The sequence below is a fragment of the Grampus griseus genome, assembly GCF_964374135.1.
Source record: "Grampus griseus genome assembly, chromosome: 4".
Lineage (NCBI taxonomy): Eukaryota > Metazoa > Chordata > Mammalia > Artiodactyla > Delphinidae > Grampus > Grampus griseus.
The window spans coordinates 96849881-96866432 of record NC_138997.1 but is presented as its reverse complement, the minus strand read 5'-3'; the positions used below and the strand labels follow the sequence as shown (position 1 = coordinate 96866432).

Sequence of the window (16552 nt, the reverse complement as noted above, 5' to 3'; positions counted from 1 at the left end):
TGTCTCCCTAATCTCTGAAATTTCTGGCTTTATATTTTTAAAGTATATGTATTTTTCTTATTGTGTTCTTTTCTTAGTGCACAGTTTTCATTTTTAAGTGCTTCTGTGCTTGACCCTTGATCAAATTTACGTGATTCTTTTAAATGTTTCATCTCATGGGTTTTAGCCTTTTATTGTAACCTCTTTTATATTAAAAAATTATAACCTTTTAGCTCATTGGCTCTAGCCTTATATCTTCTTTTTAAAACCTCATCTATTTCTATTTTATAACTTTTAACCTTTAATTTTACTGGGATTTAGCAAAACTTCTGTTCGCCTTTTACTTTATGAACTGCTTTTTGAAGACTGTCAAGAAAGTAAGTCATAGAAGCAGGAGTAGAGAATAGCTCTCCCCAAATAAGAGAGAGGTCAGAGGTCATGCAAACTTCTCTCCTAGCTCTCAAGCATCCATGGCCTGTGTATGGATTTTCTTCCCTGAATGCCTCACCCCAATGGTTAACTCTGTTGCAGGCCATATATTTCACAAGGTAAATTGTATACTCAGTTTCTCAAAATGGTGGTGGTACTTTCTTTCACCTCTTATCTTGAAATATGATGTGAGGAACCACTTATTTTTAAACGTATGAATTAATAACACTGTTTACAATGAGCCAAACAGGCACCACAATTGGGCCTTAACGGTATGTAAAACTGTTGTTTGTAGAGTGGATGTCTATCTTGTGTTTATTGGTCACAGGAAGAAGCCCTTTCGGGTATGAAACCAGGGTTTTGACTACAATCAATTGAGATTGTTGGGAAGTTCCATATAGAATTATCAAGAATTGTCAGTCTATTTGCAAAGTTGTTTTGCTCTCAACAGTACTTTTACGTAGACTTCTTGAACTATTTAGTGCCCTATGGAGAAATGAGCTGACAGATGGTATGCTAAACTTATTTTCAGGGAAGAAAAAATAAGGGATTTTGCATATTTTAAAATGAGCTTCATTAAGCAGGTCTCTTGTTACTTTATTTATACAGTAAGAGTAAGTGCCTTTACCTCAGCAAGCAGAACGCACCGTGAATAATGGCTCAGAACAAACGATGTTGGCAACTTTTAAAAACTTAAAACACAAGATAATGTAGGCATACAATAATTACCATCCTTCTCAGATGAGGTTGTTCTAGTTTAAAGCTTGACACAGGGGACACACACTCTCAAGGTTTTCCCTAATGTGGTTCAGAGGACGTCTTTTTCCTCTAAATGTACCTTGGCAAGTTTCCTGGAAGTGAAGCCAGTTTTCTAACCTACATATACCAGGCGGAGAGAGGTTGCTAATACAGTAGTGGAGTCAGATTGCCCGAATTTGAATCTCAGCTCTACCAACTATTAACCGTGTGACCTTGGGTGTGTTGTTTAACCTCTCTGTGACTCAGTTTCCTCAGCTACAAAATCATAACAATATGTACTTCAGAGAGTCATCATAAAGAGATTAAATGAGGTACTATACCCAAAATTCTTAGAACAGTCCTAGGCAAATATTAAATGTTCACTAATTATTAGCTATCATTATTAAATAAATGTGATCAAATTTTTTTTTACAGATTAATACAGTTCACCTGAAAACATTTCTATTTTTTGTGAACTCTCAATTGTGTATCTAAGTGACCGAAGTTCTAACCTAATGGAACTTCATGCTCAGTGAAAACCAGTACAATTATATCATGAATGGTACTGAGTTTCTGACAGAGTTTGGATTTCTTCAGTAGACATCTGGAGACAGTGAAAGATTTTAAAGAAGGGGAATGATGCTACTAGCTTTGATGGGGTGAGAGGAAGGAGATAAGGCATTGGAAGTGTCTGACTGGGCACAGAGGTGGATTCTGTAGAGAGAAAGGAAACTGTCCACAAAACCATCTTGGTCTGATTTCATCTGACTGTGCTCTTCTTAAATACTCAGTAAATATTTGCTAAAAGGATGAATAACTGGCATCCTGGATTCTAGATTTCAGTACAGTTCAGGGCTCAAAAGAAATGGCAATGGTTTCTGCTCTTCCCATATGAGCTGACAGTCTTCTTTGACCATAATTCCTTCCATATAACAAAAACAGTTACTGAGTATCATATTGATGACTTTGCTCAGTTTCCTGTAATTTTACTTGTGAAGCTGAAAATTAAGTGTTGAAATTTTACAGTTAGGGGACAAAATTTGTGGAGTCTTAAGATAGGAAGTGATCTTGGATACCATTTAGCTATTTATCTACATTTAACAAAGGCGGGAAGTGGGTGTAGGTAATGTTAGGGACGTAGTTATGGTCACCTAGTTAGTTAACGGTAGAGTTGGTAATGAAATCAAGACATTCCCACACTAACTCTTAGAAATAAAGGATGTTAGAACAGAAGGAAAACATGAGGATTCTTCTGTTCCACATCTGGTGAAGGAACAACCTGAGGCCCAGAGAAATAAGCTATTTGAGTCACACATTTTCGTGGGGGCAGAGAGTCTATCTGTAAACTCAGGACTCTTGACCTAGTCCAGTGTCTTTAACCCAATTATGACACAGTGACGATACCAACTAATCCCTTGGTTGAAAAGGCCATTGATACACATACATTTCAGAATATTTAAACAAATACACTTGATTATCATGTTCCAGGTCTGTGGTTGAAATCAGTCTGGTTGATTTCTTTCTTCCACCACAAATCCCCTACTCCCACCTGAATTCAGGCAAAAGGTACAGACTTAGATTAATGCATTTGAATATACAATTCATGGCAATGTTACTACAGTAAGGCAGGTTCACATACATGAGTGGTAGTCTCTGTTAAGTATGCTCTCTCTAAATCACCCTGAAAATTCCTAGAAATATTGTCTGCGCATGAGAAGGATATTCAGTGGGTGGAGTTATTTGGAAAAAAAATTTAAACCTTTATGTCCATGGAGCTCATCTAAGTGCCTCAAGTGTCTTGAACGCAGTGATTGTTCGATAAATATTTGTTGACTTAGATTCTTCTGACTGAAGCTCACTGATTCGTTCCTTCAGTTGCTGTTTATCAGGTGCCTTGTATAGTCAAAGCAAATGCAAAATTCCTACAACAGAAGCAGGAGTAGCCCAGGAAATTGGAATTTTCATGAGCTTTAAAAATGCCTGGTGAGCTAAGAGTTTCTAAGCTAAGGTTTCCCCTGTACGTGGCGCTGAAAAGCATTGCTGGGCTTCCCTGGTGGCGCAGTGGTTGAGAGTCCGCCTGCCGATGCAGGGGACATGGGTTTGTGCCTCGGTCTGGGAGGATCCCGCATGCCGCGGAGTGGCTGGGCCCGTGAGCCATGGCCGCTGAGCCTGCGCGTCTGGAACCTGTGCTCCGCCACGGGAGAGGCCACAACAGTGAGAGGCCCACGTACCGAAGAGAAAAAAAAAAAGAAAAGCATTGCTGTAATGATACAGGTAATGGCACAAACAAGCCATTTCCTCTCGGCTTGTTTTATAGGAGACATACTTTATCCCTTCGAACAGGAAGATTCTGTTCAGTCCAGCTGTGCTGACATCCAGAACTCCAAACAAGTCGTGCTTGGTAAACCATCTTGCTAAGAAGTAGAGAAAACTAAAGAGCCTGACACAGTACAAATTGCAGAAGGTTCTGGCAATAAGACAAAGAACCTCCCTGGAGGAAACTGTGAGACATTGTGATTTATGGACCCATCATTATTACGACTCATAATGAGAGACATCTGTTGCTTTCAGGCCATCAACCTAAATAAATGACTACACAGAAATGAGAGGATGGCCATAACATGGATTTGCCTGCCATCGGAGAATACATTCCTCCTTAGGACATTTTCCCTTTTCTAGCGGCACTGCAAGATACAATTTGCATGCGTGATATTAATTTTTAAAATTGCAAGTCATCATTTTTAAAAATATTTCATTTCCTTCAGTAATGCTGGCTGCTTTTAGATTTATGCATTCAATTAACAGGAATAATCAATGAATTTTTAAGAGTGCAAAAGTGATCTTTCCACAAATCCCTTTGGACTTTGTAACAAGAATCCCTTGCAAAGGATTGTGCTTAAGTAGATGTTCTCTAATGTTGAAATGTTATTTTTCAGATGAGGATAAAATTTTAATGTGAAGTTGTATCCAATTTGTAGCATGTAATAACTTTCATTTGAGATAATCAAAAAATAAAAGATTTCCATTTGTGCTAAGTGTTTTTTTTTTTTAATTTTTATTTATTTACTTATTTATTTTTGGCTCTGTTGTGTTTTCGTTGCTGTGTGCGGGCTTTCTCTAGTTGCGGCGAGCCGGGGCTACTCTTCCTCGCGGTGCGTGGGCTTCTCATTGCGGTGTCTTCTCTTGTTGCAGAGCACGGGCTCTAGAGCGCAGGCTCAGTAGTTGTGGTGCACGGGCTTAGCTGCTCTGCGGCATGTGGGATCTTCCCGGACCAGGGCTTGAACCCGTGTCCCCTGCATTGGCAGGCAGATTCTTAACCACTGCACCCTCCGTTTGTGCTAAGTGCTTTGATATTAATGCCTATCAATATATTGTCAGACACTTAGTTTATAGTAAACATCATTCTTTTAAAAAATTCCATGGTTTTTAATAATTTAGAAATATGTGTTAAACAAATGATATTCTAAATTCCTTATCAATTCAGACAAAGGATCCATTACAATCCTGGCATCAGACCCTATGACCAATACCTGTCTGTGGGCTGTTATTAATGAGATGGGGTTAGGGAAGTTGTCACCTATGATGTACCCAAATTCATGTAATAGTGGGTCACCCTGTGTTTTCTCCGAATTCTAATTTAATTGTTTGAAAAGTCCATCATAAGTGAAACTTTCTAGTTTGATAATCCATGCCCAAAATTGAAATTTTCAATTTCAATTTCAACCTATTAAATATCTAAAGCCAAAAGTGAATCTAATTTTTGTATGAAATAATTAATATTTAAGTGTTGTATACATTCAAAGTTCCTTTTACAGATATTATCCCATGGTGAGGTGGATGTCATTCGTTCATCCATGCATTCACCCTGTTTTGCAGTGAGTATCTAGAGCAACTACTTGTCACTCACTGTTCCACGACCTGTGGACACAGCAGTGAGCAAAGCTGACAAAAACTTTTGTTCCCTTGGAGATGACATTCTAGTGGAAAAAGAGACAGTAAGCAACAACACAAACAAATGAAATATATATTATTAGATGCTCTTGAGAGCTAAAGAGAAACATAAAGAAAAGGCCTGGGGGATATGTAGGGTTGTCATTTAAGCCAGGGTGGCCAGAGGAAGCCTCACTGAGAAGGTGGCATTTGAATAAAAGCAGAGGCGGTGAGATATTGAGATGGATATTCGGGAGAAAAGAATTCCAGGCAGAGAGAATAAGGAGTGAATTCAAAGGCCCAGAGATAGGACTTCCCTGGTGGTCCAGTGGTAAGACTACAAGCTTCCACTGCAGGGTGTGTGGGTTCAATCCCTGGGTGGGGAACTAAGATTCCACATGCTGCACGGCCAAAAATAAAAAATAAAATAAAAAAACAAAGGCCCAGAGGCAGCAGCAGGACTGCTGTGCTGGAGGAAGGGCAAGAGGCCAGGACCTCTGGAATAAAGTGAGTGAAGGGGAGGGTCAGTGAAGGACGAGGCAGAGATAGAACAGGAGACGGTGACCTTGCCCTATGCTCTGAGTGGACGGAAGATGCTGTGCAGAGCAGTGAGACGACCTGGCTTACATTTTACCAGGATTACTCTGGCTCATGTTGAAAATACAGCATGGCTGGGGAGTGGAGAAGAGGGGTGGAATCAGGGAGACTTAGTTCAGAGACCACAGCAGTTATTTTGGCATCAGATGATGGTGGATCTTTTAAGTGGAATTGAAGTGAAAAGATGATGGCAAAGAAATGGATGAATTTCTCTGCACCTTAGTTTCCACATTCATTAGAAAGGGAGAACCATAACTCGGGTTGTTGGGAGGTGATGGGTAACACATGCCAAGGCCAGACACGTATTAGATACGTGATGAAAGGTGGCTACTTCAGCTCAGGCTCAATTTATCTGGATAGACTTTTTTTATTTCCTCCCTGTTGTTCAGCTTGTCTAACTGTGCCTACATTGTGCTTTTATAATACTATATTTTTAACCCCTATCCTCACATATATTTTTTTCTGTTGACATTGTTCATCTGCTACTCTAGACTCTAACATTCTTTGGGGCAGGTACCACATCTCACCCCTCTTACATCATCAGCACCTAATACACAGCTGGACACAGAGCAGGCTGCAGGACAAGTGTGAGCTGGGCATCCTGCTGAGTGATTGAAGGAGAGACTATAAGGTCGAGTGGCAAATATATCTCTCACTCGTCTCTAACAGGTATGTATTATCATTATGCGTTCCTTGTTCTCTTTCCAATTAAAATAATGTCTAGGGTGGTATTAATTTTCTTAGATGCAGGGATAGGGGTGATAGTGGAGAGTTCCTGAAAGAGAGAGGAAGAGCAGAAAGAATATTAGATGAGGTTACAGAAAAATCTGGGTTCTAACCTAGATCTGCCACTTAGTGGATGTGTGACTCTGAGCAAAACATTTAGCTTCTCTAAGCCCTGGATTTCAGATCCGAAAATTGAGGATAATTCCATTTGTCCTAATTTTGAGAGTTGGGAGAATGAGACGTATAATGCATGTGAAAGCTTTGTGGCATATCCAGCACTCACCCATCATAGTTAGAAAGCACTGCGCCTTTGAGAGATGTGGTATCGAGCACACAGGAATACTGCTTGCATTAAGCTAAAGAGTGAACTCTAGGGTATTTGATAATCTGTAAGTAGCTCACTTTTATGATGTATTGAGAATCGTATGCACTGCATACTGTGTATTAATTCTCTGACATAAAGATGAAAAATGTAGAGTCATGCCATGAAAGATTAAACCAAACTCAAGATTGCAAGCATAATTCTAACTGAGAGTAGAATTCACTGGTCCACATTTGTACTTACCTCCCTGTGGAAAGAACTGCGAGTAAATCTCTTTGAAGGTGTCTTCGTTGACAACCCCGCTGGGGCATTCCTAGAGAAAGTGGTAGAGAGGCAATATGAGCAAAGTGTTCATAAAACTGATTTTGTGCCCATTTGAAATAGAACTGCCTACGTGCAAAGCTGCAGCAAGAAAGTTCCCCATCCACCCATTATCACAAAAAGAAAAAAAGCACACTATAAACTTCTCTTTGTTCCAGTTCTCACAGACTGAAAAAAAAGTTGCTGTTGTAAAAATCTTTGCCTAGTATCAGCATCAAAGCTGGTCTGACACATTAAAAAAACACACTGCTGTTTTTAAGAACATGTATGTATATTATCAACGAGGTAGGAAAACATTACTTCGTTTTTCATATATCAAGGACATTGCAAGATGCTTCTGATGTGGTCTTGGCTGGGTCTTGGTGCTGTATCCTCTGGAGATGTGCTGGACCCCCATAATCTTTAGTTCAATGAGAAAATGCTGTGCTCCCTTTGGGTATAAGGTGGCCCAACAAGTCTCAAACAGAAATAGTTACTAATTTCTGTTAACAGATTGTAGGACTGAATGATAACATTGTTAGTAATAAGTAACTCTGAGTAAGGCAGGACCTGAAGATCTGTTGAATTTCTGGAGAGGAAGGTTTGAAAAGAAACAGGCCTGAACATAATGAATTGCCACCTTTGTCCCATGGTTGGAGTTATTTAAGACTAAAGGATATTGACCTTGGGAGCTCCACTAATGTTGGACTACTGACTTGGTGGGACCAAAGGGTAAAGGTACCCCTCTGAGATTGGGCATTTTCTGTAAAAGGAGCTGCAATCTAAAATGTTAGAAAAGATCTGCCTTGATGCCGAAATCAGGACTAAGTAAGTGGACTTGAGACTGAGGTAAGCGCGAAAACGCTTTCACTCTCTGGAGTTGCAAGAACAATCTGGTCAGGATTCTGAACTGGACACACTCCTTGAGCAGTGGAGACTGACAATCACAAAATAATCCAACATCAAACCACATGTGGGACGTTAATCATACACTGAAAGTAGGGAAGTGATAAGTTCTATCCATTTCTTCTGAGTAGCTTCTTGTGAACAGGTGCATCTTACCTGAGCTCCCTTGCTTCAGTTCTCACAGGACCCCATTTCCCTGCCTTTAGACATGAATATTCTGTATACTTTAAATTTGACACTGTTACTGGGACCTTCAAAAATCATTTGTGGTCTTTAAAGCTTTTCTTAACTCTTAAAAATCATTGTCCCTTCATGAATAAACTTGATGTATTAATTTGATCTTTCTTTATTCTAATGAGCCAGTTATTCACAACTATAATGTGCTTCACATGAGGAATTTTCTGTTTTTTCCTTTGTTGGTTTGAAAGGTAGTACCTTTGATATATAAACACAGTTTCGAATAGTAGTTTCAATGTGAACTTGTGTTTATAGAGCTTGTCAATGTGGACTTTCCCCATTTGATCATTGTAATAAACCTATGACTTAGGAATCTCTATTCACTGAGGAAGAACTAGGCTATGTGGTAAAAGTTCCTTGTTACTCAGCTAGCCAGTGGGAGAGCTGGAATGTGAGCTTGGAACTTTCCAGATCATCACAAGGTTTTGAATGAAATAAGCCCTGTGGAAATAATGACCCCCAAGGACCTAAGAGGATTGGAGCAAAAAATGACAGCCAACAACAAATTAGGAAAAAAGCAAGCAAGCAAATTATGATGGTTAATTTTACATGTCAACTTATCTGGGCCACAATGCCCAATTATTTGGTCAAACATTATTCTGGATCTTTCTATAGGGTGTTTTTGAATGAGATTTACATTTAAGTTGGTGGATTTTGAGTAAAAGAGATTACCCTCCATAATATGAGTGGGCCTCACCCAATCAGTTGAAGACCTAAATAGAACAAAATGCTAATCTCTCCAGAGCAAAAGGGAATTCTCCAGCACATTGCCTTGGGAGCTAATATGCAACATTGGTTCTTCTTGGTTCTACAGCAGACTGCCTTTGGACTTGAACTGCAATTCCTTCCTGAGTTCCTGAGTCTCCAGTCTGTCTCTCTCCTCCATCAGATTTTAAGTCTTCACAATCATGTGAGCCAATTGCTTAAAACAAATTACTTTCTGTATATATACACATCTATTGGTTTTTATTTCTCTGGCAAATCCTAACTAATACATAAGCAAATGAACAATCAACAGCTACAACTCCAAAACGAAAGAAGATGGCATGTAGATAGCTCATCACTCAAAAGTTTTGACTAAATGACTCTGTCTAGTTGGCAGCAACAGAACCAATTTTAAAAGCAAATAAGCACTTTGTAGTTGGACCCTCTCATGCATGGAAATTGTGATTTATTGGCTATTTATCTCTGAGCCATCTGCTGGGGATAGGAAGGCGAGAACAAATAGATGGCTGTCTGCCATCAGGTGGTGAATTTGTGCAAGGTCAAAGCTGGAAACTTGCCTTGGAGTTCAAATGATTCTAGCCAGAGACAAAGATGGGAAATGAACGGACACCTGCAGCCAGCAAACTTGTCAGCTGTCTCTAATCTCTAGATGTATTTGATAGATATATCTTATAATGTGAAATGAAATTCAGAAATTGATGGTCTCATATGTCTGTTTTATGTTTAATCACATGTCTGTGTCAAACGAAATCCATTCTCTGCCAACTAAAAACTCCTGGTCAGGGACTTCCCTGGTGGTCCAGTGGTAAAGAATCTGCCTTCCAATATAGGGGACGTGGGTTTGATCCCTGGTTGGAGAACTAAGATCCCACATGCTGTGGAGCAACTAAGCCCACGTGCCACAACTACTGAGCTCTCACACCTCAACTAAAGAGCCTGCATGCTACAACTACAGAGCCCATGTGCTCTGGAACCTGTGCACCACAACAAAGAGCCCGCGCACGCAATGAAAGATCCTGGATGCCACAACTAAGGCCCAACGCAGCCCTAAAAATAAATAAATAAAAATATTTTTTTAAAATTAAAAAGACAAAAATTTCTGGTCAAGTTTTAGGGTGGTAAGTCTCATCAAGTGGATCTGTCTTTATCCATCTTATATTTATTACATTAACTTACATCTTTAACTCATGCATACTGTATGCTTATTATTCTAAGAACTTTTCTGGGAAACAAGGCAGCAGCAATAAACAAGTTAAATGTTGTGCCGTCATGGACCTACATCCAAATAGAACAAGAAAGGTCAGAAGCAACAGAAAAGAACACACAAAAATAACAGTCCATAGAATGGTGATCTTTTATTTATTCTAAAGGGTTCTTATGGGAAAGCAATTCATTTTACTACCTTCAGGTAAAAAAAAATTAATCCGATTTTTTAAGACTCTAGTGATTTACAAAATGGTATGAATGATCTATTCTCTAACTCTTCCCTCACCAGTTTTGTGAAGTCATTTCTGCACAAAAGAGGTATCTCTACCTCTCCATTAAGAATGAATTTGACGAGGCCCTGCGTACAGCTAAGTGTATACCATAAAAGATGTGGCTGTGTTAGGTTAACTCTTGCTGCTGTAACAAACATGCTCCCAAATATATAACTTAAATATATATAAATTTAAAAGAATGTAGTATATTTCTTGCTTATCCAACAGTCTTGGAGGGTGGGGAACAGATCAGAGTTCTTAAGGGACAGAGGCTAATGAAAGCTTGGCCATCGTCATGTGGCGTCTATGTGATCATTTAATCTGAAGGAGAAAAAGACATTGAAGAGTGAGTATTAAAGGTGTTTATGGACCAGGTCTTAAGGTGGTACATATCCTTTCCATTCTTATATTTTTAGTGAGAAATCACTTAATATGTCCACCCCAAACCACAAGAGAAGGCTCATGTGCCCAGGAAGAAGATAAGAAGACAAACTTGGTGAACTGTTAGCAGTGTCTGTCTCGGAGCCTTATTTGAAAATGCTCCAAATGTCTGTGCTCTGAAATAGTTCTCCCACTGATGCTTTAATAGAACCATCATCATATCACTTAGCCATATAAATTCTTTTCATTTCCCCTGGAGTCATTTTTAAAGGATGACATTTTCAAATAAACAAGTGCAGTAAGGCCTAGATATCTAAGTATGAATTTGTTAATTAGGATTTCTTTACTCTAAGAGGAAGAACCCAAGAAGCAGTAGAATTCCCAGCTTTAGAGAGAGTGAGGAAAGCTTCACTCGTATATACTTTGAGAAGTTGCTATAACCTTCTATAAATTTTATGGTTTCTATATTATATTTTCTAATGACATTTCATCTGATTATTAGCAAGTGATCATTTCATGAATATATGTTGTCTATAGAAAAAAAAAAACTAAAGATTACCCTTAATTATGCTACTGTAAAACTATTTTAGTCTTCTATCTAAGCATGTATTAATATGCTGTACAAATAAAATTAGAATAATGTAAGAATATAGTATTGCATCTTCTTTTTTCTTACTGTAACAAAATATCCTGAGCATTTTCCATGTCATCATTATTAATGGCTGCATAATAATGTGTCCATTGCACTTGTCATATTGTTGGATATTTAGGGGATTTCAGCATATTTTTGAACTACATAGGAATAACAACGTAGTTAACATTCTAGTGCATATATCTGTGATTGAGCCTGTGGTTCTCTCTTTACAACTAATCCCAGAAGGAGACTCAAAAGACCAAAGGGCTTAAACTATGTTAGGCTCTTCATAATGCACAGTCACATTGATTTCCAGAAAGGCTGTACCCATATGTGCTACCACCACTTGTTTATGAGAAAGTTTCACATTGAGAGGGGCTGCTGACCAGAGTCACGTGGTAATTTGACACTCACCAAATCCCATGAACAAGCAACAGTAATTTGCTTTCCTCATGAATCTAATCATCATTCTGAAAATTATCAGAGGACATCAAGGCATTTGTCCAGATCCCTCCAGATGTGCAAGTTTTTCATGCAGACAAGGATGCTTTGATGGCAGGCTGCTGGACCACATCACCATAGCTATTTAATGAAGGTACATTCAATGCCTTCTTACATACATCATCTCTTCTAACATTTTCACTAACCCTGAGGTGAGGAAAATGAAGCTTGCAGAGATTAAAATGAAGAAACCTGTTGGCATCACATTGTTTTCAGAGGCACACATGTGTTTATTCTTTGAACAAATAGTTATATAGTGCCTTCTGTGCATCAAGCACTGTTCTGGGCAACAAAGAAACAGAAGTGAATTTTTTTTTAATTTTATTTTTGCTTTTATGGAATTTAAAGATTAGTGGAATCAACCTCCCTGACTCCATTCATTGCGATGTTAGCCTTCTGGATTATCATCTTTTTCTCCATCAGGACTGAGAAAGTGGCCTTCTGGTGCACAACATGGTTTGCCTCCAAAGCCACCCATCATGGCTGTGTTGGAGAGAGCCATGTGCAAAAGGAAGACTTTTCAACCCAAACTGGGGATATTGATTAAGAAAAAAATTTTAAAAATTAAAAAAAAAATGTATCTGTTATGACCAGCGAGTTTCCTTTAGTGCTTCTTAAACCCTTTGCAATGATATGATCAGGATGCAATGAATGTGGAATGAGATTTTCTCAGCACGTAACTGCCATACTTTTGTCAAGTGGTGAAGAGACGCTTGCCCTTTGGGGCCTTGTAGATGTGTTCTTCTCAGCTCCCTTAGGTAGGGTTATGAGAATGTGTCAAGATCAGTTGTAAATGTTCTATGATTACTTTGCTGCTACTAATATCAGTATTAATAAAAGAGATTTTTATAAGAATAATTAGCATCATGATGATGATGATGATAAGTTAATACATTGTGTTAAATGCTTTACATGGATTTTCTCATGTGAATGGACAGATGCTAGCATTACCTCCATTTTACATAAGCAAACTGTTAGGGAGAAACTACCCACGTTCTCATAATTAGAAAATGGCAGAGCCTAGTCTATTGATCACAGAGTCAGGAAACTTGAGTGTTTAAGCAACTTTAGAGATACAGGTTTCCCCTGCTCTCCAAAAGTAGAGTGCTCCTATGAAACCTTCTGTAAGCTGAAATGGCAGAAAACACAGAAGCAATTACCTAGGACACACCTTGCTAATGTGTGCAGAAAATAAGTTGAGATAAAGCAGAGATGCTCACAGACAGACAGTGGGATATTACTCAGTCATAAAAAGAAATGGAATTAAGTTATTTGTAGTGAGGTAAATGGACCTAGAGTCTGTCATACAGAGTCAAGTAAGTCAGAAAGAGAAAAACAAATACTGTATGCTAACACATATATATGGAATCGAAAAAAAAAAAAAAGATACTGATGAACCTAGTTGCAGGGCAGGAATAAAGAGGTAGACATAGAGAATGGACTTGAGGACATGGGGTGGGAGGGGGAAGCTGGGGAAAAGTGAGGGAAGCATCGACATATACACACTACTGAACGTAAAATAGTTGGCTGGTGGGAAGCAGCTGCATAGCACAAGGAGATCTGCTCCGTGCTTTGTAACGACCTAGAGGGGTGAGATAGGGAGTGAGAGGGAGACTCAAGAGGGAGGGGATGTGGGGATATATGTATGCATATGGCTGATTTGCTTTGTTGTGCAACAGAAAATGACACAGTATTGTGAAGCAATTATATTCCAAAAAAGATCTATTTTAAAAAAACAACTATGGAGGCTCAATGCTGAGATGCAAAGTGTAGTTCTTCTTAGGGAAGGAGATTGGTGGTGTTCCTTTATGCCTGAGGTGTGCAGCCTCTATATCAGTTAGCTGCAAAATGAACGCTGAATGCTATTTTCACTTTTCTCCTTTTTATATAAAAGTGAAAAATCCTCTTCAGACTTCTTTTGATTAGGGAAAACAGGTACTAATACAGGTCTTTCATAAAGAGAACTTTTGAAAAGCGGGGAATACCTGTAATCCAGTCCAATGGCTTCATTTTAAAAACAAGGAGACTGAGGTTGAGGTTACAGGAATTGCCATAAACCACACAGTGGGCTGCTGAGCCTTACCTTGTGTCTGTGTTTCCTGATGTCTAGGCTGATGTGTGGACATTGCAAACACCCTCATGTCCATACAATAGCTGGTATCATTCTGCCAGGAAGCATTTAGAATAATTTAGTGAAATGCTTATGCTCCTGGGCTCTGGAGTGAAGTAGAAGGACGGTACTGAACCTCTGCTTAAAAGCTGCATAGCTTCAAATTGTTTCATCTAAGTCCTATTGTTCTCCTCTGTAACACGGGGATAACTATTGACACCAGAGGTGTGTTATGAGAATTAGTAAGATAATGCACGTTATGTTATTATCTTAGTCCTCTTCTTTGTGCACCGTATTTGCTCATTAAATATGAGCTGTTAGTATAATGTTAATAATCTAGAATTTGGTAAGCAGAACTCCATGATACAGAGAGTCGCTGTAACCTCAACATGGCTATACCAAGGTTAAATGGTATTCATCAAAGCAGTTGAACCCAGTAGAGTACCGGTCTGATATAATGCAATGAGCCTATAAAACAGATATGAGTTATGCCTCCTCCTCTAGTTTTATAAATTGAATCTGCTCTCTCTAATATCATCAGAGTTTACCCTCAAAGGCAGGGGAATACTGCAGTTGTAAATGACAGCTGAGAAGAATAAAGGCTACCATACTGGAAATAAATGTCAGTAGAAACCCAGGAGACTTTTTATTCATTAATTTAAGGAAAAGTTTTCCCTACTAATGCTTAGATGAGTACATTAGAAATAAAGTAGTCCATGAAAAGTGTTGGGAATGGTGCTTTGAAGGGAGATCCACGTATGCATAGGAAATTGCTAAAGAAATTATTTTCTGAGGTGCATTGTGAGTTCCTATACTTTTACCTCTTAAGAAAGGCTTTCAGCATTTCCTCGAAAGTTGTCAGAACTCTGGTGGAATGCTCTAGAAATGGTTACAGTGATATGCTCTAGAAATGGTTACAGATGTATTTTCTTGCTAATATTTGTCCACTACTCCACTGGCTGAAATCTCCTCTTCCCATAAATGATTCTGTTCAGTGTATACCATCTCCTCAGGTTCAGAACAATTATTAAACATTTAGAGATACCTCTTCAGGAATCAAAAAAAAAAAAAGGAATTATGGTACAAAAATATCATGGAGAAAAAGTAAAAGTCCTTGTGAAATAAATAACTCCTTGGGAACCCTTTTATGATATCTAAAATGTCACATCTTTTAAGCATCTATGTTTTTCATCAACTCTCACACCTACTCCTGCTGCCAAGGAAGGCATACATGACAATGGTTGTGAGGTGCTTAAGTTGAAAACCTAAGGTTTCTACCCACAGAAATGTAATGACATCCATGTTGCATCCAGAGACTGTTTTTTCAGTTATTCTTTCTGACAAAGGAAGTAGACTGACATCTTTGATAAGTAGCACAGCAGACTGTGGGCGGAACAAAAAGGGAACACGAAGACTGGACACTGGGCACTCAGACCAGAGAAGAAAACGAGGGAGACTCACATCGTTCCCCAAATAAGAAGAGCATCCATTCTTCTGGCAAAAATAGATGGCAGGTAAGTTGGCCATCTTAGAGGAAGTTACCTTCTTAAGCAGTACAATTGTTACAGACCACACTTAAAGCGAGCTGGGTACGAGTTCATAAGCAGAGACCAGAAAGCATCTTGGACACTTAGAAGAACATGCAGCAATAACCCATGAGATACACCGAAAGGGAACCTGATGAATTGGACAAGACAAGAAGAGGATTTCAGGTGTGTGTCTGTAGGGTTTTTTATCAACAAATTCTTCCTGCTTCCAAACCCATGGGAAGATTGTGTTTCATGGGTCCTTAATGGTTTGCTGGAACCATGTGTCAAACTGCCCAATGAATGGGAAGTAAAAGTGACACTGTAATATTGTGATTTATAATAAGAAATATATGTTTGGTCTGAGTCCCCATTTCTAGCACAGAGCTCCTAAAACCATGAGAGAGATAAAGTTATCTCTTGTTATGTTGATGAGGTGACTTTTGGACCCCACTCAAGGATGGGGGCTGGTTGCCAGAGGAGCCAACCAGGTGATTAGAGCGTTGGAACTTTCAGTCCCACCCCCTGACCTCCAGGAAGGGGAAAGGGTCTGGAGATTGAATTCAATCACCAATGGCTAATGATTTAATCAACCATGTTTATGCCATGAAACCTCCCAAACCCCCAAAGGACAAGTTCAGAGAGTTTCGGGGTTTGTGAACACATTGAGAGTTGGGGAGAGTGGCATGCTCGAAGACATGTTTGAAATTCATCTGAGAACTCAACTGTTTATGTAATATATGTATATATTTGTTTATACTTAAGTGAATTTAATCATAAGCTATTAAGTTCTTATTTTGAGTATGAATCCAACTGTTTATTAATTACTTACTACTTTACAAAGTCATAACTTAAAACTACTTTCAAATTACCACATGGACTCCATCTAATTATTATAGTTAAGATTCTGGTGTCTGGAGTGCCCCCAGATCAGATAAAAGGTCTCTTTATGGGAGGATGCTTAAACAAGTTGTATTTTTGTCTGACTGTGTTTTATGCTACAGATGTATCATAATTGTCTGTATATATTTA

At 38.8% G+C, this 16552-nt stretch overlaps 1 protein-coding gene across 2 annotated transcripts in view; it reads right to left on the bottom strand.

The window, feature by feature from the left end:
• The window catches only part of KCNIP4 (potassium voltage-gated channel interacting protein 4), a gene marked incomplete at its 5' end in the record, with an annotated part of 525330 nt that overhangs the window by 27560 nt on the left and 481218 nt on the right, over nt 1-16552 (bottom strand). For both annotated transcript variants that reach the window (XM_082653963.1, XM_082653962.1), the window contains one exon: nt 6965-7034. In XM_082653963.1, coding sequence (XP_082510089.1) covers nt 6965-7034 — 70 coding nt within the window. The remainder of the gene's footprint in view (nt 1-6964; nt 7035-16552) is intronic.